Source organism: Diplotaxodon limnothrissa, linkage group LG17 (assembly GCF_057381915.1).
Source record: "Diplotaxodon limnothrissa isolate DT_005_m linkage group LG17, D_limnothrissa_male_GT1.1, whole genome shotgun sequence".
Lineage (NCBI taxonomy): Eukaryota > Metazoa > Chordata > Actinopteri > Cichliformes > Cichlidae > Diplotaxodon > Diplotaxodon limnothrissa.
In genome coordinates this window covers 42,102,789-42,127,865 of record NC_140612.1, presented here as the reverse complement: position 1 = coordinate 42,127,865, position 25,077 = coordinate 42,102,789, and the positions used below count along the sequence as shown (strand labels likewise).

Here is a 25,077-nt window from a genome sequence, read left to right as displayed (position 1 = left end):
TGGAGAATGGTACCAAGAGGATGTATATTATGAAGAGAAGAAGGCCTAAGACTGAGCCTTGGGGTACACCAGAGGTGACCGGGAAAAGACGAGAGCGGGATGATTTCAGTTGAATAAACTGGGAGCGGTCAAGGAGACATAACTGGAACCAGGCTAGGGTGTGAGAGATGGTGTCGAAGACCGAGCTCAGATCCAAAAGGACGACTTTGTAAGATCACCTGCTCAGTGATTTCATTATGTTTCTAAAGAAATTAAAGAAAACTTCATTGTTGGATTATATTAGTGCTTTTTTGTGGTGATGGATTTGCAGACTGACAGAGAATAACTGACGTGGTATAACTGACATGACAGGCAACTTACTGTTACCTTAAAACATGAGCTTTATAAATAGTTAATGTCTAATCACTGGGAATAAACTGAGATCTGCTTATCAAATTGCACCTCTGAAAACTATGATTTAAGTCTTTAAATGACGTCTCTGCCTCGCTCTGATAATACCAAAATTGGCAGTGTAAATGTAAATACACTAATTTATTTTATCTCGATGAGCTCTGCAGTCGGAGGGATGATTAACATCTTTGCCCTTACAGAAAGAATATAATTTACCACATTTCCAAGATCTCAACCTGAAGCAGCTCCTTAGAATAAAGCGACAGAGCCAGAAGGAGGCAAACGGAAAAAGAAAACGTTATTATCCGAAAGCTGTGCATGTCTCTTCTCTGGCTAGCAAAGCCAATCAACATGCAGCTCTCCCCTCGGGTTGTCGTGTAAGCTGCCGATCGCACCCTGGAAGAAGCTGATTCATCAGTTTATGGAGATGGAAAAATCCCTCTGAAGGTGCAGAAAGCATTAAGGAGGAAAGAGGAGCTTTTATGAACGCAGTTCTAAATTTGTGATGTTGCACCACACGTGACCTCTAAGTAATAAAAACAGTACAACAAAACTGTTGATGTATTTCGTTATAACCATGTAAAGCACTTTGTGCTACATTTTTGTATGAAAAGTGCTTTATAAATAAAGATTGATTGATTGAGAAGTTCGGCCATCCGGGAGGGGCTCAGAGTAGAGCTGCTGCTGCTCCACATCGAAAGGAGCCAGCTGAGGTGGTTCGGGTATCTGACAAGGATGCCCCCTGAGCCCCTCCTGGGTGAGGTGTTCCAGGCATGTCCCACCGGGAGGAGGCCCCGGGGCAGACCCAGGACACGCTGGAGAGATTAAATCTCTCGGCTGGCCTGGGAACGCCTTGGTGTTCCCCCGGATAAGCTGGAGGAGGTGGCTGGGGAGAGGGAGGTCTGGGCCTCTTTGCTTAGGCTGCTGCTACCGCGACCCGGCCTCGGATAAAGCGGATGAAGATGGATGGATGGATGGATGGATGGATGATTGATTATGTCAGCGTGTTGAAGTTGCTGGCCATGACAACGTTTTTACCACCACAGACTGATTCTTTGAAATGAAAGTAGAGCTAAAGAAAGGTGTACTCACGCTTGTAATCAATCTTGAGAGGACAGTATTCCATCACAGAGACTGAATGAAAACCATTATGATGCCGTGTGACGGATAACAATCAAGTGTGCAAAACCTTTGCTGTATATTTATTACGACATTAGGCAGCTATACTACTCAGAAATAAAGGCCTCGTATGTAAACAGTGCATATCTTCCACATCTTGATATTTGCAAACAGGTGTGAAGGTACACACGGTTGACAAGCCTCGAACTTTTCTTAAAGTGCCAACATGAAGAGATGCATGTGTGTTTGTGTGTCCTCACCACGGTAGTAGAAGAGGCACATGTCAGACAGGACGAACCACCTCTTCTTCCACAGCTTCATGCCTGTACTGTCCTGAATGAGTCAAAGGTCATCAGTGAGACAAAATATAACAATTATAGAGAACGTTATTATTTTCAAACACACGTTCTCATCTCTTGCTTCCTCTTCAAGTCTGAACTGGCTCTTCTCCAGCCTTTCCTGTTAAACAGCCTCCATCACCTCCTCTTTGTTATCTCTTCATAAAGCAGTGACAGATTTGCCTCAGTGGGTGCCTGAAGCAAAGACCTGTGCTCTGTTCGTGATGCCGACGCTGGCACCTAATTACTGCATCAATGACAAGTTTTAAGTCTTTGGTACTTTCAGCAATATAATGCGTTGGCCACACTGATATCAGCTCTGCAGTGAAAGGGTTTGCTGGGTGGAGTTGACTAAAACTTGACGAGGGTCATCAAGCTTTATTCAGTCTTCACTGCTATGGTGAGAGGTCCCCTAACCAGGCAAACACTGACCCACTACAGAGCTCCGTGGGGCACAACACTTAAAGAAAGTGATAAACACAAGCTGATTCAGGGTGGTGTGTAGCAGTGAGGCGAAGACACATAGCAGGAATACCGTACTCCCATTTACTAACTGTCCATAGTCACTGTAGTGTTTGCTGCAGCAGAGCTGAAAAATTCAACTCATTTTATTTACACAGTGCCAAATCACAACAGTTTCCTCAAGCTGCTTTATTTTATGAGGTAAAGTCCCCACAATAACAGAGAGAAAGCTGGGACAACCAAATGACCCCCAATGAACAAGTCCTTAGGCAACAGTAAGAAGGTAAAACTCCCTTATAACAGGAAACAACCTCCGGCAGAACCAGGCTCAGGGAGGGGCGGGGCCTGATCATTCTGGATTTAACAGGGAGCCAATGAAGGGAAGCCAAAACAGGAGAAATATGCCCTCTTTCTAGTCCCTGTCAGGACTCTTGCTGCAGCATTTTGGATTAGCTGAAGGCTTTTCAGGGAGTTTTTAGGATAATAATGGATTACAGTCGTCCAGCCTGGAAGTAACAAATGCATGAACTCGTTTTTCAGCGTCACTTTGTGAAAAGATATTTGGAATCTGTGGTCAGCCTCCTTTGGCCAGCTTATTATCCCAGCAGGTTACCTGAACACAGGCAGGGCGTAGGTGCCGACTGCCAGGTTTTAATGGTTGCAGCTTTCCTAGCGGCCTCTTTGTGATCCCCATTTGCCTGTAGAATTCCTAAGTACTTCTAGTTGTTGTCAGTGTTGCCTTCTGGTAGTACAATCACCTCATTTCTGACTACCTTTGCTCTCTTTGCAACCATCCAAATACACTTCTCCGGTCTGAACGATATTCTGATGTCATTGCTGTATATCCTGGTGGTGTGGATCACTGAATCAATAGAGGCATCATATGTTATTTCAGTATGCCCTAACTCCATCCTTGGTGGGGCTGTTCTCATATACTCCCCCGTGCCACTGAGCATAATACTTCTTAGGCAGCCCTTTCTTCATCACGCCTTTCAGCAGTTGCTACAGTTAGCTAACTACTCTGTGCTGCCTTGATCTTAGCCTCTACTCTCCTTCACCATGGACGGTACTGCTCCTTGTGGCTGCTCGTGTTTAAGCACCTCGGGCGACTGTTGTGATTTGGCGCTGTATAAATAAAGTTGAATTGAACTGTAGCCAAGGATCTCAGTCATCACTGCTGCCATGCTGTAGATCAGCTAGTTGGTTTTAGTAATGGTCACAGCAACGATTCTCCTTAATACGTACAGACCCATACATGATTACATTTTTATTACATTAGGTAAACTAAGCTGGTCCACTGACTGCTGAAATAGTCAACACAATCATGCAACATTTTGACTGGAAATCACTCAGAGACAACACAAAGTCATCTATATGGTGGCAGTCTGGACACCAGATCCAGTTCCAGAATTCCACAAATTCAACGACGTCCGATAAGCCTTCCTCATTACCTGTTTGTAAAGCCAGCTGCTCCTCACCACTGGGGCATTGGGGTTTCTCTTGATTGAGTTGGACCTCTTGCCAAAGTTGTGGACTTTTCTGGAAGACCTAGAAGGCTGTTTAAAGACGTTGATAGATGATGAATGTAGAGAATTTGGATGCCTAACATGTAACAACAGCTGCATAGAGAAAACATTAGATACATTTAAATGCACACAGTGTTTTAATAACAATTCACCAAAAAAATTAACCCCGCAGACCTGTACACAGAATTTATAAAATTACGAGCTGGTTACAGTGAAAATCGCCTTCTTGAAAAAGACTAAATTTACAGTTCAGTATTAAATATTACTATAAAATGAACTACATACAAAGTGTGTTTGAATGGCAGAGATGTCATGGCTCAGTGTCTCACTGAGTCTCACAGGCCTGAGCGTGCGCTGGAAGCAGTTTGTAATTCTTACCTTGTTTTAACAGCAGCTCACCACAAACAGACATTTTGGACTTTTGACTGTATTTCCAGAAGTTTTACAGCTTTTCCTACTGATAAAATCCTCTTTTATGGCCGTTCACACAACAGAGTGATCAGGAATAAACAATTAAATGACAGAAAAGTGTCACGCTCCCATGTCTCTCTGACTGGCCCACACTGGCTACAGGTTTGGTTTGTGTTTTTCTTTCTCTCTCTCCTCCCCATTGTCTCCTGCCTGCCTGGGCGGAGCTTGTTACTGGGCTCTCACCTTTGGCCCACTCACCTGGGCTGATTGCCACCACCTGCTGCTGATCTGTAGTGATTATGCTGCTGCTATTTAAGGTGAAATCGCTGGCTTAAACTACCCATCGTCTCTGTATATAGATCCCCCGGACCTGTTTGCGGACCCCTAGTGACATTCCTGTGTAGTGATGGTCAAATGAAGCTTTCTGAAGCTTGTATTGAAAAACGGTTCATTACTCGAAGCTTTTCAACACAGTCCTCTCTGGTGACATCTGGTGGCCAAAAATATGAAGCGCAGCTTGAATCCACAAAATAAAACCAACTGCTTCATTATGACTGCTCACTCTACAGAGCGGTGTCCTGTCTGATATTGGGCCGCTGTTGTGTTGCTTTGAACGTGTATTTTTTGGTGGTTAAAAAAATGTGTTTTACTTGTTTAATAAATAGTTTTGACCAGTAAACTCTCCTTGTTCAAACATGCACCATGGTGTGGTCTTTCTTTGCTTGTGTCGTCTTGATGTTGGTAAATACAATAATTGAAAAACACCACATTACATATAATAATGTACAACACATTAAGGAGTATGCTTCTGCTGTGAGGTCCCGCCTCCATGCACTTGTGCAATTAATCGCTAGACGGGTATATTTATAAATAATATTATATTAGGGACATTTTCCCAGACATATTTTTGACCTGGGGGTAGAATTGATTGTGAAACGGAAAAGGAAAATGCTTATGAACTTGCAAATTAAAAACATGATGCATTTAAGGTAACCCTTTCTCATTTTTATTTAAGAAGAGAATTTGTTCCACTGTGCGAGGATGTACTTCCTGAGGCAGCTGAAGAAATTCAACCTGCCAACACGGACGATGATGCAATTCTACACTGCAATCATCGAGTCCATCCTCACCTCCTCCATCACCGTGTGGTACGCTGGAGCCACTATCAGGGACAAACAGAGACTGCAGCGTGTTGTGCGCTCTGCTGAGAAGGTGATTGGCTGCAGACTCCCATCTCTGCAGGACCTGTACACCTCCAGGACACTGCGGCGTGCAGCTCGGATCTCAGCTGACCCTTCTCACCCTGGACACAGTCTGTTTGACCTGCTCCCCTCAGGCAGGAGGCTCCGGTCCATTCGCACCAGAACCTCTCGCCACAAGAACAGTTTCTTCCCCTCTGCTGTTGGACTCATGAACAATAACCATATGACTGTCCCCGCCACTAACACATGACCCTACGCTGTGTCACTGCATCATTTCATGTTTGGCACTGATCACCACCTGCACTCATGTATATATCTTTCTACGTAGCACTCATAATTCTTATTCTCATGTATATATCTCATGTATATCTCATGCACATATCTTTCTTTCTACATAGCACTTTAATTCTTATTGTCTGCACTGAAGCACCGCAGCAATTTCCTAATGTTGTAAACCTCAACATCTGGCAATAAACCCATTCTGATTCTGATTCTGATGGCCGAACCTGTTCCTTTTCGTGGAGATAATTTCTCCTGCATTAAGGAAAATCCCTTCACATGGCCCAGAGGAGGCTGGAGCGCACAGAAACTGTTAGAGATGCAGTTATACAGTCTACCTGGGCCCCACAAACTATCAGCTAAAGAGAATAGATAGATTACATTGCTGCACATTTTGCAGACTAACATTTTCAGATTAATTAAACAATAAAATATATATTTTTACAACATTACATGTAAAGAATCAAGTGGGAGTTTTTCTAAAGTTATTTAATGATATTTATATTATGGAAGCAGATTTTTGACATTTTACCTTTTTCCCGTTGTCAGATAAAATAAACGCACAAAACAAAAGCAAACGGCCAGAACACAAAGCTGGAAAACCCACCCGACTGACCAAAATCAACTCAAAATCCTCCCACACAACAGAACCTCCGAATCAGTGGTTCGCTATCTGTCACCATGAAACACTCCACAAATCCCGTGAATGATTCACTTCCTTATTAACCATTGAATCAGACACTGAAGCAGTTAGGCTCTAAATGAAGCTTCGGACGTCACTGATCACGTGACCCTGGCCAAACGAATCAAGCTTCGACACAGAGCTTCTGAAGCACCGGAGCTTCAGCTTCAAGCGGGCCATCACTATTCCTGTGTGTGGCATCGTTAGTGGCCGAAGACGAGCGAGTGTGAGTGGAGGAAAAATGGTGGTGCGTTTCCCTTTCCTCTTCTCCCTGGAGCCCTGGACCCCCACCCAACTCACTACAGATATATATGTATAGCACTCGTGTGTTCCCTTTGTAAATAAATTAGACGTTTTGTCTTTAAGAATTGTGTCTGTGTTTGAGTGCGTTCCATCACCGTGACAAAAAGTTTCTGGTTTTCAATTTCTACTATAGAAATTTCTTTTTTCTTTTATGACAAAATTGAAAAAACAAAAATAAAAGTGGACAGTCTGGTCTATCAGAGCCTTTTCTGTAATTTTTCTTACAGTTTAAGTCCAAAGAGTCATGCAGACAGATTGTTTCTTTGTCACAGCAGCTGCTTCTTCATCATGTAGAAAATCAGTTAAATATGTACCTTTTGACAGAAAGGACAGAAAGGAGAGTTTCACCTCCTTTCCCACTTTGACCTTAAGTGGAGCGGCCCACTTAAGGTCAAAGTGGGCTGATGTAAAATGAGTTTGACACCCCTGATTTAACTTAACAAGAGTCTGGTTGTAAATGAGGCTCTCACACAAAAACAGCAGCCTATGCAACTACATAAAACAACAACTCGGTGCAAAATGCACGATAAGGTCAAATAAGGTCATCCACGAGTACATCAAGAAGATGGCAAGAACTAAATGCTCAGTGAATACCTCAGGCAGCAGAAACCCAAGAAAGACGAGGAACCATCATGGAAGGACAGGCCCCTGCACGGTTTGTACCACCGGCAGATAGAGGAAGGGGCTGATATCCAGAAATCCTACCAGTGGGTGAACAAAGCTGGACTGAAAGACAGCACAGAGGCACTAATCATGGCAGCACAGGAACAAGCTCTGAGCACAAGATCCATAGAGGCTGGGGTCTATCACAGCAGGCAAGACCCCAGGTGCAGGCTGTGTAAAGATGCCCCAGAGACAATCCAGCACATAACAGCAGGGTGCAAGATGCTAGCAGGCAAGGCATACATGGAACGCCATAACCAAGTGGCCGGCATAGTGTACAGGAACATCTGTGCCGAGTATAACCTGGAAGTCCCGAGGTCAAAATGGGAGATGCCCCCAAGGGTGGTGGAGAATGACCGAGCTAAGATCCTGTGGGACTTCCAGATACAGACGGACAAAATGGTGGTGGCTAACCAACCGGACATAGTGGTGGTAGACAAACAGAAGAAGACGGCCGTAGTGATCGATGTAGCGGTTCCCAATGACAGCAACATCAGGAAGAAGGAACACGAGAAGCTGGTGAAGTGACCCCCAACTTGGCCATCAAACATCTTGCTCTTTTAGATACAGTCTTTTCCAGTACAACCAGTAAGCTTTGGTGGTGGGGCTACAAGCTACTAGATCAGCCGGGGGTGGCCGACCTACCCCTTTCTTGATCCATCCCCACACTGAGATTATGTCTGCACCAGTAAACATTAGCTGTTCTGGGTCCAGGCACTGAACAGACTATTGATGAGTGACTCAGTCACCCGGTGGATACTTGGGTTAGTCAAGGCATCATTGCTACTGCCAACATGGCTGTAGCTCAGGAGGTAGACCTATTAGCCAACCTACCAATCGATCCCTGTCTCCTCCAGTCTGCATGCGAAACATCCTTGGGCAAGAAATTAACCACAAGTTGCTGAATGTGTGTGAATGTCAGATAGACTGCACTAAATACAAAGAACATAAAGAAGTGTTTGTGCAAATGTGTAACAATGAGGCAACTTGTGTAAGTTGTGCTTTGAATGCTCAGAGTAGAAGTGTTATATAAGAACCAGTCCATTTTCTATTTACCACCATCCCCTACGGGGAACACGTCAGTCCTGGCATTAGTCAGCCATGGGTACTGTCAGAGCCCTCTGCCCCCATTCAACATACCTCCCTCTACTTGCCATTCAAATAAAATCGAACTCAAATGGAGGGGTTATGATGGGATGGTCCACTTCCACTTCTAGGCTGCAGAAGTTGGGACCTGCAACCATATAGGAACATGAAGGACAACTGGATCTCCTGGAGAGGGCATCCGTTTTTGGTGGTTTTGGGCAAGCCGGTCCTTTGGCTCCCTTAGCCTGGTCAACCAGTGGAGGCTGCTATTGGCAGTTCGAACAGTGAATTTATTACTTCTGGTAATACTGTCAGCTGCCTGCTCCCCCAGGAGTTTAAGGACTCAAAGTGTCAGTTATGTACTTGTTCTGATAACATCTCCTAAAAAGAAACACTCCTAGTAGAAACTATCACAACTGCAAAATAAGACATTTTTTCGATGTTAGGGTTTGTGCAATTCGAGGTAAATTGTGTGAGTAATTTAAATACACTTACAAAGACATATGCTGATGGCTTAGGGTTGGAACATGTAAGACGTGCCTTTTGTAGTCTAACTTCTCTACATCGTGGTTTCAACATGGTGGACACAATGTGTCCCAGTGCACCACTTGTCGTCTTCTTCTTTGTGTTTATGAATTAAAATGTCGTTAAAATCAAAGGAATGAGGCATTTTTATTTAGACTTTCACACATTATTCTTTCTGTTACTCTAACTCATTACAGAATACAGGAAATGACTCAGAGTGGAGATAAAGTCACTTACTGCATCAAAAAAGCAGAAAAAAGACGAGTTACAGCTAAAAGTTTCTGCCTATTTTCTTTTCTTCATCGACAGCACAGGTGACCTCCACTGAAATAACTGATTGAATTTACAGCACAAAGAGCATTTCTGCCTCTGCTGATGAGAGTCAGTGTGGCTCACTCTTGTTATGAGGTTTAGGTAAAGACTAACCCGTGTAGATGAGGTGGAACTGGTAATGGCAGTAGTGACTGTGGTGGCTGGGCTGCCAGTGAAGGTGCTGTAATCGGAGCCACCTGTGTAGTTTGACGCTTCACTCATGGTACTCATAGGACGCTCCTTCTTGTCACTGCTGCTTCCCTGTTCCGACGAAGACTTGGGAGCCGATCTGCCACAAGGCGAAACACAGAGAGACACAGACGAGGGATTCAGACATTTCACTTTAGAAGAATGTACAATAGAGGGAGTGTCGTGACCCCTACCTACACTTACTATATTTTCAATTCAATTTTATTTGTACAGCGCCAAATGACAACAGTCGTCTCAAGGCGCTATGAAACCCCTGTGACCACTGTTGCAGGTACTGAGCCTTTGAACTATGCTCTACCAGCATGCCGGCCTGGTTACAAAGTATCTGCTGACAAGGTCTCCTACCACATCTGGGTACAGGAGAGGTCCCAGAAGAGGTATTAAGCCAGATTTTAGACATGCAAACCTGCTTAAAGTAGGCCAAGTTATTGCAGAAGCAGCTATTTTAACAAGTTTGCTCCATTCCTAAATTTCATTTCAGCCCAGTTATCCTGACTTTTTATTGTTAATCTCTAGTTTTGTTCCTTGGAGTGGAGAAAGTATCTTCTTTATCACAACTGTCGATGTCCCATTTCTGATACATAGCTAGTTTTTGGCAGGTAGAGGAGAAGGAGACAAAACATTCAAAGGTATTTTTGTGCTTGTGAAGCATAGCTGCCGAAAACAAACTACACAAAACAGCAGACACACAGAGAGAGGAGGCAAAGGGAAAGGAATAAGAAATGTAGAGTTAAGTGACATGCAACAGAGGATAGTAGTGAAAAAGGACAGACAAATATAGAAATCAGTGATTCACACTGACACAACTCCTTATCCCCAACACTATAAAAATCTAAGCCACATAAGAATGGTTGATGACCTTTCCCAGCTAGAAATCACGTTTCCTGCCGATTACAGACAGTTAAGTTTTATTCAAATGAAGTGTGAAGTACTTAGAATACTAGAAGGAATTGTTAGTTAGTTAATTGTTGTTAGTTTAATAGATTCTTAGGTGCAAGTGATCTTTTCAAGTTGATGAGAGCTTAAGATGACACAAACGTTGCCCGTCAGAAACAATCAGTCTCCACAGGTTGAAGCCAGCCAATCAACTAACAGCACATTTCACCGAGCAGATCCCATCTTCACTCTCTTAATAACACGCTTACTTTGTTGGCACAATTAAACAGAGGAGGAGAACGAAGGAGAGGACGAGTAGCTTGAACGAACACAAGAGGAGAGGGAAAACGAGGGTGATGGAAGCAGAGATAAAGAAGACTGGAGTGTGTGCGTGGGTGTGTTCAACTCACCTCTGTTATTTGCCTCCACATCCACCCAATTTAATCGGCCAACTTAGCCTGTCAAATTGAACCAGCTCAAAGTTTTTTGCTGCAGAACGGTGGAGAGAGTTACTGAGAGGAAAATATAGCTCAAGGTCTCCGAGTGCCAAGGTCAACAGAGCATAATAATAATAATAATGGATTGCATTTATATAGCGCTTTTCAAGACTCTCAAAGCGCTTTACAATGCCACTATTCATTCACTCTCACATTCACACACTGGTGGAGGCAGCTACAGGTGTAGCCACAGCTGCCCTGGGGCAGACTGACAGAGGCGAGGCTGCCGTATCGCGCCATCAGCCCTTCTGGCCAACACCAGTAGGCGGTAGGTGAAGTGTCTTGTCCAAGGACACAACGACTGAGACTGTCCGAGCCGGGGCTCGAACCGGCAACCTTCTGATTACAAGACGAACACCCAACTCTTGAGCCACGATCGCTCTAAGCAAAGCACATCAACTAAACTCTGTTTTCACACATAAGAACAAAGGAAGTCTCCGTGATTCCAGTTGGTATTCTTGCAGATCTGTGTTCTGTGGATTTCTACTGTTGATGCCACACACCACACAGTTTCTACTGGGTCCTGCTCAGTGAGTAGTGCTAGAACACTGCCAGACCCTTAAATAATGCTTAAGTCTCTGAAGACATAACTTTAGGGGTTTAAGCTCTATCCCTCAACACACAACACATCCTTTGCCATCTTTATCTCTCCTGAAAGCAACATTTACTGTCTCATACAAGTCTAACTCATCTTTTTAACTGTTTATATCACCTCCTTATCTATCTATTCTTAATGGAAATACTGCTCATCAGTTACAGTCTGTATCATTTACCATGCAAGTACTGTACTTTTGTCTTGATGCATGCTCAATCATCCAGGTAAGGAAGGGGAGAAACGTTTCCTCATCATCAGGTGACGTCTTCAGTCTCAGCTGACTGCAGGTTTCCAACCTTATAAACAGGACATTTGCACAATGACTGAAACCAGCAGCACTGAAGGAACACTGGGCTGGGAGCTCAGTTTATGATCATTAATATGCAAATTGTCATGACTGTTGATTAATGGCCACGAGTCCCATTCTCAGAGATTTTGGAAATGACTGAATTCAGAGCACTGTAAGATGGTGAGGATGTGGACATGTGGGTGAAAATGTTGTGTACTCACTCAAGCAGAGAAAAACATCCCTGCAAAAGGGTTGAGCTTTGCAGTGACGCCGAGACAAATCCCGCAAGTGTAACCGATCACAGCCACAGAAACAGCAATTCGAAACAACAACATTGCAGATGTGGAAGCAGAGCAGCTACAGACGGAAGTTTCAGCCTGTCTCAGCAATGCAAAGCCCCCAGCATCCAACATCAGCTTGGAGTAATGACAACAACATCATCCTCCTTCCAGCAGACGAGGGCAGGTGCACAGTTTTAACCAGAAATACTATCACGAGAATACTTCTGAGCCCCTGAAACGAGACCCAGGAAGTGGTTACAGGAAGTGGGTGATAGACTGTCTGAAGCAGTTAGAACAGGACAAGGCTGTTAACCGGACCTCATACCACAGGCTGTACCCAGGAGAGTCTACACCAAGTCTGTATGGTTTACCGAAAATACATAAACAGGGAGCACCTTTAAGACCGATCGTCTGCATGATCAACTCGGTCACCTGTAACATCTCCAAGTTTCTGGCTTCGATCCTCAACCCGCTGGTGGGCAGCTCTGAACACCACATCCAGAACACAACAGATTACAGGATGACCACAACCTCAGCAGCAGGACCGCTCTCAGCATCAACCAAGTGTGTTTGAACTGTGTCTCATTCCACCTACTTCACATACAAGGGTCAGTTCTACAGACAGAAACATGGGTGTGCCATGGGCTCCCCAGTTTCAGTTTCAGTTTCGTGGCCAATTTGTACATGGAAGAAGTGGAAAAGAGGGCTTTGCTAAACACCCTGGAACACCACCAAGCCATTGGTTCAGGAATGTGGATGACACCTGGGTGAAAATCAAATCTCAGGACGTACCACAATTCATTAACTCGGTGGACCGACACATCAAATTCACCAGGGAGGATATGAAACGTGGCAGGTTAGCCTTCTTAGACTGTGACTTCAGCCATTCCCCAACTGTGAATGGTACTCGTGGTCATTTATCAATCGTCATGACAGTTTGCAAATTACTGATCATAAAAGTGACCTCACAGCCCATTGTTAATCAGTGCTGCCATTTCAGTCATTACGAAAATGTATGTAAACCTGCAGTCAGCTGTGTGATGAGTGTTCAAAGTCTGACCTGAGTCAGATAATTATCCACACATGATAGCTACTTTGGTTTGTGGCTCATAATCAGCATCAGGAGTTATTTTTTGCACTGCGACACAGCTGAATAACTTATCACTAGACTGTTGTGATGTTTCAAAATCATATCAGTGTTTTGATTTGCCTAAAAGATAATTTAAGGAGAACCAGTGAAAACATTTTTCTTGCTTTTTGGCAAATACTATATTTACATTTACATACATTATAAATTTCTTTTACACAGCATAATAGTATGATGTATAGCAAATTATTGTAATTATCATTAGAATGTGATTTCTCATCTATAAACTGTTGCTGAAATGAGTACCAGAAAAAGTCTCAATGTGCCCAAATAGTGTTCATCAGCTCAGTGAGGGATCACGGCCTGTGCTCGAAGCATGCCACTGCAATACTTTGTTGATATGTTGAGATTTATAAGCAATGGCTTAACTTTTAATAAAAAGACCCAGCAAATTAGGTATCTGGAATCAATTACTAATGCATTTGTGTTGGAAAAAGAAAAAACAATGCAATTAAGTCTGTTATGGCCTCTTCTCATAACGATGGAATTGAATTGATATGATCAAGGCAACAGTTCAAACCTGAACAGAACTTAAAACAGAAGCAACAGTAATGAAACCCTACAGGGTGCATGTGTCAGCCAAGCAAAGTCATTATGAAACCATTAAAAAGTTTCCCAGGCTTCCAACTACGAGGTGTCTCAGCAGTCGACACATACAATCAACCCATCCGTGCACAGCTGAAGACAACCTGCTCGACCAAATTTACACAGATAGTCAAGAACTCTTTTTGTACCAAAGGCAGGGCTGTGACATTACTGCTTGAGTATAATATTAAACTGCTTGGTGGAAGCTCACAAGAAGCTCATCTGGGGGCAGGTTATAATACTCCAAACCTGACTAGCACTCAGAGGTTTAGGCAAAGACGTGATACGTGGACGAGCCAACACAGGATGAATTTGCAAGAATTTTCAGGAGGATGAAGCTCCTTAATCTGAAGCTCTTCTATCCTTTTATAACATGGTAGTTACCAAACAAACAAAAAACAGACATAATGTACTAAATGCACTATTTCAGTAGAAAACTGCACCACGTATAACAGGCAGGTAACAGGTTCACTATATCACAAACTGAGTTTCCTCAACTTCAGCAACAAGAGCGTGTGCGTTTCCACAGACTCACAATCCACACAATCACTGAAAGCAAGTAAGAGTTTTACAATGTATTAAATATACTCAACAAAAATATAAACGCAACACCTTTGTTACTGCTCCCATTCCCCATGGGATGGATGTAGAGACCTAAAATTCATTCCAGATACACAATATAACCATCCCTCCCAAACAGTGGTCACAAATCAGTCCAAATGTGTGGTAGTGGGCACATCTGCTATATTGAGATAATCCATCCCACCTCACAGGTGTGCCACATCAGGATGCTGATCTGACATCATGAGTAGTGCACAGGTGTACCTCAGACTGCCCACAACAAAAGGCCACCCTGGAATGTGCAGTTTTGTCTCACAGCAAAATGCCACAGATGCCACAAGCAATGAGGGAGCGTGCAATTGGCATGCTGACAGCAGGAATGTCAACCAGATCTGTCGCCCGTGCATTGAATGTTCATTTCTCAACCATAAGCCTTCTCCACAGGCGTTTCAGAGAATATGGCAGCACATCCAACCGGCCTCACAACCGCAGACCTCGTGTAACCACACCAGCCCAGGACCTCCACATCCAGCAGGTTCACCTCCAAGATCGTCTGAGACCAGCCACCCAGACAGCTGCTGGAACAATTGGTTTGCACAACCAAACAATTTCTGCACAAACTGTCAGAAACCGTCTGAGGGACGCTCAACTGCATGCCCGTCGTCCTCATCGGGGTCTTGACCTGACTCCAGCTCGTCGCCGTAACAGACTTGTGTGGGCAAATGCTCACATTCGATGGCGTCTGGCACGTTGGAGAGGTGTGCGCTTCACGGATGAATCATGGTTCACATTGTTCAGGGCAGATGGCAGCTGAGAATGTCCCAGTTCTTGCATGGCCAGCATACTCACCGGACATGTCACCCATTGAGCATGTTCGGGATGTGCTTGACCGGCGTATACGACAGCGTGTACCAGTTCCCACGAATATCCAACAACCTCGCACAGCCATTGAAGTGGAGTGGACCAACATTCCACAGGCCACAATTGACAGACTCCATGCGACGATGTGTTGCACTGCATGAGGCAAATGGTGGTCACACCAGATACTGACCGGTTCTGGGTCCCCAGACCCCCAATAGCGCAAAAAACTGCACATTCCAGGGTGGCCTTTTGTTGTGGGCAGTCTGAGGTACACCTGTGCACTACTCATGATGTCAGATCAGCATCCTGATGTGGCACACCTGTGAGGTGGGATGGATTATCTCAATATAGCAGATGTGCCCACTACCACACATTTGGACTGATTTGTGACCACTGTTTGGGAGGGATGGTTATATTGTGTATCTGGAATGAATTTTAGGTCTCTACGTCCATCCCATGGGGAATGGGAGCAGTAACAAAGGTGTTGCGTTTATATTTTTGTTCAGTGTATTATACAGCATTATTTCAACTTTAACTTTCTCAGCTGTAGGAGACACAAATCATAACAAATATGAATCGTGTGTGTTAGCACAAGGTTAATATCTGCATGAGGCAGAAACAGGAGAAAACGATTTCTCAGGGGATTTAAAGAAGCTGGAGAGAAAAACAAAGCCAGGTGATGGACATGCATCGGTGTGGGTTACTCTTTCTGAGAGCAGTGCAAAGAGCCAGTCAACATAAATGTAAAGACATTACTTTTTGTGTCAGCATAGTTGACTTTAACCAGTTAGATTGCCCTAAATTTAAAGACCAAAGAAGAACGATTAACTGCTGTGTTATTGGGAAGATTAACAAGGTCGCAGAGCTTTGTGCTTTCTCATTGGCTGCTTTGACAACCTGCTGACTCTGGTTTCAACGCGACCTGTCCTGCTCCATTTTGCCCGGCAATTTGTTTGTATGAAGAATTTTTTAAAGGCTCTTATGGGCACACGTTTGACAAATCCTTATCTTTTGTGTCTTTTTTAAATCTTTTTTCCTTGTAAATCCAAAACTTTATGCTGTTTCTTTGTTAGGACGAAGGTACGAATGTCTGACAGTTGGTCAGAACTACAGCCAATTATCCAGCACAGAAGGCAGACTGTGGCACACTTTGAAGGATGTGCACACTGTACACAGATGAAAGTGACTTATAATAACTACACAGTATTAAGCATTAGTAAGGCATTAGTCAGTGTTAGTCCTCCATAGTACATCATTTACAAACATGAATATAAATGCTTTAGTCTTGATTATAAGCCCACATATAACATGTTTAATGACAAAATTGTTAGTCTGTCATTATAATTTTTAAATGTATTTATATAATATAAATATTATCTATATATTATATCAAAATCTTTTTTTTTTATATTTTATGTAAGTTTTAACAATTTCTAAAAGTATTCCATCAAGTAAAAGTTATTAGGACCTGTTTATCATTTAAAAAGTCAAAGTAAATGATGAACAGTGTATTTAAATGTATACAGATTATGAAATGAGATAAGCATTAACACATTTATAAGTATTTCTCACAAAGTTACAAAGCTTTGACCAATGAAAGGTCTGCAGGACACTGAGATGCAAATAAGTCTCAGCTTGCAAAAAGAGATACATAACCTACAAATACTTATTACAAGATTTCTGATGTGCAGATTGCAATAAAGGATGCAACATAAGATAGTTACGCAGGAGGAGCTGCTCGTAGCAGCCGGAGCCACGGGGCAACTGGTTTGTGATTGGGACTAACCCTCGTTTCTTTTACCTGCCATGATCCCTGGGAGCTGCCAGACCACAGGCTTAGAGCACTTCAATACATAAAGGGCTCCACCACTTCCTGCGGGGGGGCATTTTCTTTATTTAAACGAGCTTTTGTATTTAACTCAGTATTTGAATTCAGAGTCTAGTGTTTTTTGATTTTCTTCTTTGGTGTTTAGTTGACTAACAAACTGGATTGTACTGGTTGTGACTGTGTTGAGTCATAGTGGTCTGATCAGCCATTATATAAGCCCTTGTTGGTTTGTCGAGTCCACATTTTGTTTGCCTGAGTTCAGTCCTCAGTGCTCGACATTTATCCTTTTTGTAAATATCACTCTTTGGGTTAAATAAAACCCTCTTTTAATATTTATGGGACTCCTCCTGCTTTTCACCTCGGTCCATCACACAAACCACGAAATAACCCATGAAGAAGGTTACCCCAAACAATCGTGCTTCACTAACAAAGAATCCATCATGTTAAGAGCTTAGGATGTATTTAGTTCCTAAAGCTTGGCTGTCCTCTGGTGTAGTCAGTCAGCTAGTGTTAGCGTTAATGTTAACACTAACAAATATAAGCTAGCATCAAAGTAAAGAAAGCTACAATTCATAAAATCCAAATTCAGTTTATTACAACAAAAAATGATACATTAACTACTGAATTTTGCTCCTCTGAAATAAAATGATTTGCTGGTGATTTACACGCATAGTTCACTGTACAACAGGAACGTGCTGAGCATCGCCTAAGCTGTTATTGAGCGTTTAACATGTGCTCTGAAGTAGCAGCAAAAGGTTTTAAAGCAACAAGGCTGAAAGAGAAGCTGAAGCCAAAGCAGCTCGTCCACTGACATGAGGGCTCATTACCTGGTGACAGCCTCTACAGGTTTCTCAGGGTGGACAAACTTTCCACAATTCACACTACAAACAGAACAGGAAGGGAGACAGAATCACATTAAATCAAAGCGGTAACTCAACAATGAAACCCAATTATGCAATATTTAATAGTTATAGTCAAATAAACCAACAAATAAAAGATGTTTGTTCTCCAGAACATCAGATTTGACTTTGATCAGTCCCACAATCATTCAGAGCCTCCTGTTAGCCCCACACACCCTGATTCTTTCAGATTCTCATCATGCCTTTTATATCGTTTGTACAATGAAACAAGTGAATAGTTGCGGACAGACAGAGGAACTAAAAAGACAAATGTGTCAAACACGGTCAGAGCTTAAAAACTCATCTAAACTCGTTAGGATGATGAAAATGTGAAACTATTAGCAAAACATCAGAGAAAGATGTGAGCTGAACGTGACAGGACGGGCGAAAACTTGAAGCACCGATAAAAGCAAGAGCTGCAGAGGTGTGTGGTACATCCGAATGAGAATGATTATGTTGCCATAGATTAGCATCAGTAATGAAAAAAAGGGAGGAGCAGCCTCTCTGATAAGGGGCACAGATGGAGGCGGGGCAGAGGAAGTGACCTTCGTAAACAGAGAATTAAAAAAGGGGAGACAGAAAGAGAGAACGGGACTCAGACCAGATCGACCCTGATGACCATGCTTCCCTTGGAGGCGCGCTGTACACCGTGTGGTATGAAGGCTCTCGCTACCAGCTGCCCTGACTGCTACATATATCACTTTGGAGCATCTTTTGTTGGAGGGATGACAGAGCCAGGAGCTGCTTTCTCTGAGTTGTGGTTGAATGCCAGGGTGGTCTGGACTTTAACTGCTGCAGGTACCCTGATTGCACCTGAAACCACAGCATGCAGGAGACGGATAGACCATGTGTATTACTGGGCCACGGATTCCTGTTTCCAAGGAGATGGAGCGGACATGCAGCAGCATTGAAGACCAGGGATGGAGGACAAGGTCAGGGAAATGCCACCACCCTGGGACTATGCTAAGACCCCCTGCAGCAACGCGGGACGAGCTGGGGGACATGGCACCGAGTCTGAGCTCATGCTCCTCTAACATCATAGATGTCTCGATTTTGTGTCTGGAGACGTGATTCAACTTTGACCTTTCATAGGGATGGCAAAGTTTAAACTCCGTTTTAAAATCAAGTATGTGGGGAAAAGAATGACAGGGTGTGGCTGCACATCACATGACTTTACTTAAGGAACGTTATTGGATGTCTAGACAGTGAGAGAAGAGGCGGGTGGAGCCTAAGCACTTGGCAGAGACATTATTGGTCAACACGTTCTCACTCCCAAAGCGTAACATTTCATGCTAGATGACAAATCGTCAATATATTACGCTCGGGGCACCCAACACGCCCTAGATTACGAGATCAGAAAAATTAGGAAACATGAGAATCGTTTGGAACGGATCTACATGTTTCCAGCTTCTTGCAGCTTTTCCCAACTGTGAGCAGATTTATAGTCCTGCTGTATTCCCGAAGGATCGAATTTTCAGGGAATCCTGCCTTCTTGTTAGATTATTTTCCTCAGCACGGGACACAGAGATGAAGGCGACGGTGGCCAGGGCGTGCTCAGTCTCTACTCCAACCTCTCTCCTCCCCGAGATGAGATCGAAGTCAGCGTTAGAGTAGGTTAATTAGTTATTTTGTGACTGTTATTATCATTTGAGTATTAACCCATTTTAGAGTAAATAGCTCTTATAGTTCAACCCTTTAAATTTAACAGAGCCCTGAGGCCCCTAAAATTAACCCTGGTACAACAAGTGCACCAATCTAGAGGGCTGTCATGAATGTGGCTTATAGAGGCTGGGCCTGCAAAGGTGAAGTGGGAACAGAAGTGGGAGACTCCCTCACTCATGTAGGCTCCATCTGAACTCTGCATTGCCTTCTGGGTCATACTCACAGGATCAGAGTTTTTAAAGAGAGAGCTGGCCTAGACTTCCTGTATTGTGGTCCTGGGCTCTGCTGATGGAAAGAAGAGTCATGATGGGGACATGTGCTTGCAAACAGTTTTTAAGGAGGGAGATTAAAAAGAGAAGACACTGAACACCAAACTGAAACCAGGAAATCATTTGGAAATATTAAAGAAACAAAGTGTTTGTCAGCCTGGCTACAGAGCTGAAGAGAAACCTGGGGTTGTTCTTATTTACTTCAATCAGTGATGAATAGTAAGATGTTCTGGCTTTGCGGAGGGCTTTCTTATAAAGCAGCAAACTATTTCTCCAGGCTAAATGATGACCCTCTAAATTTGTGACACGCCATTTCCTCTCCAGATTACGAGTCATCTGCTTTAGGCTACGTGTTTGAGAATTATACCACGGAGTCAGGTACTTCTGATTAGAGACCTTAGTTTTCACAGGAGCTACAGTATCCAGAGTCGTACGTAGTGAGGAGGTGAAATTATTAACAAGACGATCGACCTCTGTTGGAGTAGCGTTCAGGTAGCTGCTCTGCTCTGTGTTGGTACAGGGCATTGAAGATGATAACAGTGGGTGGATTATATTCTTAAACTTAGTTACAGTGCTTTCAGAAAGACATCTACTGTGATAAAGTCTACTCTCCACTGCTGTGTAATCAATTATTGTAAATGTAAATGTTATCAGGAAATGATCAGACAGGAGAGGGTTTTCAGGAAACACTGTTAAATGTTCAGTTTCTATGCCATATGTTAAAACAAGATCTAGAGTGTGATTAAAGTGGTGGGTGGGTTCTTTTACATTTTGAAAGAAACCAATTGAGTCTAATAACAGATTAAATGCCATGTTGGGGCTGTCATTCTTAGCATCTACATGGATGTTAAAATCACCCACAATAATTATTTTATATGAGCTGAGAATCAGATAAAAAGTCTGAGAAATCAGAGAGAAACTCTGTGTAAGGCCCAGGTGGACCATAGATGAGAACAAGACTGGTTTCTGAGTTTTACAGCTGGGGTGGACGAGGCTGAGCATCAGGCTTTCAAATGAATTAAAAGTCTGTCTGGGTCTTTGGTTGATTAAGAAGTTGCACTTTTCTGTTGCGCTGTTGTGTCTGGTCACTTTGCACAACTGCACTTCATGTGTTGATTGTTGTACGTAGCACGGCGGTGTTGGAGGAACGCTGTCTCACTTCACTGTGTGCTGCACAGCCTGGGAATGACTTGGAGAGGAAAATTGCTGCCTCAGCTTTTATTCTTGGTGAACTTGCTCCTCCACCTCTATACACTCACACATACATGTGTGACACATGCACACATTCCTACTCTTTACACATCCTGTACTTTGTGTGTCTCAGCAATCAATTAAACTGCACTTCCAAAAAACTTCCATTACAGAGGTTACATTTTCTCATTCATCACACTGACTGATTTATGCTTGATTATATTTGATTAGAATTATTCATGATGAACTTTGCTGTTGTCAAGGAGCTCATCTCGACCCGAGAGCCAAACTAAGCATCCAGCCTTTTATGGCTGTGGCAGCACAGAGTGTTTGGCAAAGTGCACCAAAGGAACATTAGATCCACAAAAGCCAGGAGTCATAACTGTACAGGTCACATCAGCAAACTTACTTGGACTGAACTTAAAAGGAGGAATATTTCACTTTCATCATCATCATCATCATCAGTGCGGAACAAGGTGAAAGTCTCATTAGCAGTTTAACACCTTTCGTTCCCTCTTACTTTCTCACCTCCGCTGTTTTCAGCAGGTTTAAAAATACACATTCTGTGCACCTAATTAACATAATTTTACATCACACACACACACACACACACACACACACACACACACACACATCCTTAACTGCTACCTTGACTCAGGAGATAATTGGGAAGGAAGAAGAAGAGAGTGAGAAAAGGAGCGAGAGAGATCCTGCCAAAGTGAACTTAGAAGTAACGTACGTGTGTGTGTGTGTGTGTGTGTGTGTGTGTGTGTGTGTGTGTGTGTGTGTGTGTGTGTGTGTGTGTGTGTGTGTGTGTGTGTGTCAGCTGCACAAGAACAGAGAAAAAAGCTCCATCCCTAAATTTAATTTCAGCTCAGTTATCCTGATTTTTTTTATTGTTAATCTCTAGTTTTGTTCCTTGGAGAGGAGAAAGTCACTTCTTTATTACGACTGTCTATGTTGCTATTTTATGATTCTGAAGCAAAGCTGGCAAAAACAAACAATTGCACACACACAGGCAACAGCAAAGGAAATCAGACATGTGGATCTAAGTGACGTGCAACAGTCAAACCTTGTAAACACGGAGGGCTGGAAACTGGAGAGAAATCAGTGATTCATGCATTTGAGAAGTGTGAGAAGTGTGAGAATCGGTCACATCTGCACATCTATAACAGCTGCACCCGTTCCTAACAGTTTCCTTTGACCTTTGAAATCAGCACAGAAATCAGTCGCATTTAATGTTGCGTGTACGTGTGACAGTGCAGAGAAACTTACTGTTCATTAACCACAAAGATGCAGTTGTCTTGTGAGGGGAACCCAGACACCGGGTGCTTACAGGTCACCTTTCGCTCATTGTGGCTGCAGAGAGAGAAAAGGAAAGACAGGAAAACAAAGTGTGAGTGAATTCATAGAAAATGATTTCGATCTAAACCTTCAGAGAGTGGTGACCTGTCCACGGGTACCCTGACCTACCCATCACAGCAAGGAGAGGCTTTAAATCTAATGTGACTTAAAGACATGCAGTCACAAATCAAACTTATCAGCCATCGTTTTATTGATGTATCAGGAGAAAAGGAAAACAGTTCTCTGCAGACACTGACATGCAGAACAACAGCACCACACTTATTTACACATCTGGAACAGTGTGTGGTGCTAAACATCAGCATGATGTCTCGATGCATGCTCCGTCATGCAGGTACGTAGATCCCAAAGGTTGGTTCGGTTCATCTGGACGTTCTCAGTGGGAGAACCGTTCCACCATCATCATCACCAGGTGACTTCTTCAGTCTCAGCTGACTGCAGGTGCCCAACATTATAAACAGGACATTTGCACAATGCTACCTTCTTTGATCAAATGCAAATTGTCATGACTAGTAAACAACAACCAGTGATCAGAGCTGTATCAGAAAATACAAAATGAGATGATAATTATCATCCTGTCGCTGCTGCAGTTATGTTGACCTTGCAACAACCAGTTATTTAAGATAAGTTACTTTAACGTCTTAGTTGTAATTTCTGAGTGATGTTAAGACATTAAAAGTGTCTTCATGGCAAAGTTATTTGAACCATTTATTTAAGTGCTTAAACTCACATTTTGTAGCATTTCCCCTGGAGACCAGTAAAGTATTCTGATTCTGATTTAAGATTCATTTCTGCTGGAAGCACCATCAGGTTAAAGTGAACTTTGTTCTTTGTAAGACCCTTCAGTTAGTGAAGAATCTAAAACACTCTTAGTTTACTTGCAGAGAGTTGCTACAGCTGCAGCTTGGTGTCACTGCCAGCTACCAGCGTGGAGTCCTGCTGTGGAGCTTCATCACTTAGCTGACAGGTCTGGTCAGCACCACAGAAGATAAGTGAGCATGAGCACAGTGTGTGTAACTGACAGGTCATTTGAAATAGTTCATATACAGAGGACATCTTACTAACATGGTTAGAACTCGCCACTTTGGATTGTGGGCACTACAGTCGACAGTGCAGGAGCAGCAGCTGGAGAGCGTCGTGGTAATACTACACACATGCTAACCAAGCCTACCTCAGACATCAGCGAGAGACAAAAACGAAGCCGTCAGGTGCCGAGGAAACAGGACACACTGATGAGAAGGCTACTGGAACAAGACGGCATCAGTGGGCAAGAGAAACAGGGCGCTGCTGGGATGCTACAACGCAGGTCACCCAGTGGGAGGGGTTACGTGGACAGGATGAGGGACCTCTCGAATCTTCGATACCCAGGATCCAGACTGACGGTGAAACATCTAGTGGTGCAGTGTTTCCACACAGGAAGAAGGAACTGCTCTAATGGCGAGAGACTGACGAGGTACAACACGAATGCTACGGAGCCAGGATGATCTCTATGTGCTGTGACGTACCGTCTCTGCTGAAGTCAGCTTATTTTATTAGAAATAATGAAGCCGGTGGTTCATTCATTTCACTGTATGCATCCAATTTCATTTTGTTTATAAAGTGCTGAATCACAGCAACACTTGCCTCCAAGCAGTTTATACTGTAAGGTAAAAGACCTACAATAATAACAACAACAGGGAGACCAACAGGGCCACAAATCTGCTCCTCAGCGTTATATTCCTGCTGCCTTACAACTCTGGTGTAAACCCCACTGAGTCACAGTCACTGCAGGTGTGGACAAGCACACCTGCACCACGCTGTGAGCTAACAGTGCTAACCACCGCACCATTGTACTGGCCCCATAATGTGTATTTATTATCTCACTCTTATTGCCTGTTCTTATTGTTCTGATCTTCAACGTCATGCTGCTCTGTTGTTTGTTATTTGCCACTTGGGGATAAATAAAGTCTTTCTGATTCTGATTCATTCTCTCGTCTGACCTTTGACTGAGACGACAACAAACAAACCTTCAAGATCTGCCATCACTGAGTACGTCCCAATTCACAGGCCAAATATGTGCAGTTTCATTGTACTGAGCTGTAATTTGGTGGACAACAGGTGGAAGTCACTGTCACTTGGAAACAAATTTACACAGTTTACATGTTGTTGGAAACACTCTTAAAGGAAGTAAACAAGTCAACAAAATGCAGCTAATCCCAGCCCAGGACCGCCGTCAAATCAGCCGTCATTGGTGAGCAGTGAAGTCAGTCGCCGTTGAACTTCACCAGTTAAGAAAAAGACGAGTCGTGAGGCTGCAGGGCTCGTTTCTACCTGTTCATGTCGCTCCAGTAGAATCACTGCGACGGTCGCTTTGCAGTCTTTGTGCTGCAGGGTGTGTGTGTGTCTGTGTCTATGTGTCTGTGTGTCTGTCTGTGTGTGCGTCTGTGTCTATGTCTCTGTGTGTGTGTGTGTGTGTGTGTGTGTGTGTGTGTCTATGTGTCTGTGTGTGTGTCTATGTCTCTGTGTCTGTGTGTGTGTGTGTGTGTGTGTCTATGTGTGTGTCTGTGTCTATGTCTCTGTGTGTGTGTGTGTGTGTGTGTGTCTGTGTCTATGTGTGTGTCTGTGTCTATGTCTCTGTGTGTGTGTGTGTGTGTGTGTGTCTATGTGTGTGTCTGTGTCTATGTCTC

General features: G+C 43.4%; 1 protein-coding gene across 4 annotated transcripts in view; it reads right to left on the bottom strand.

Moving 5' to 3' along the window:
* The window catches only part of LOC146615521 (pleckstrin homology domain-containing family A member 5-like), a 160,865-nt gene that overhangs the window by 61,463 nt on the left and 74,325 nt on the right, over positions 1-25,077 (bottom strand). For 3 of the 4 annotated variants that reach the window (XM_085376055.1, XM_085376051.1, XM_085376053.1), the window contains exons 4-8: positions 22,325-22,408; positions 17,856-17,909; positions 9,413-9,587; positions 3,761-3,865; positions 1,770-1,842 (exon numbers count right to left, since the gene is read on the bottom strand). In XM_085376055.1, the coding sequence (XP_085232181.1) occupies positions 1,770-1,842; positions 3,761-3,865; positions 9,413-9,587; positions 17,856-17,909; positions 22,325-22,408 (491 nt within the window). The remainder of the gene's footprint in view (positions 1-1,769; positions 1,843-3,760; positions 3,866-9,412; positions 9,588-17,855; positions 17,910-22,324; positions 22,409-25,077) is intronic. The other variant, XM_085376054.1, reaches the window with a different exon arrangement.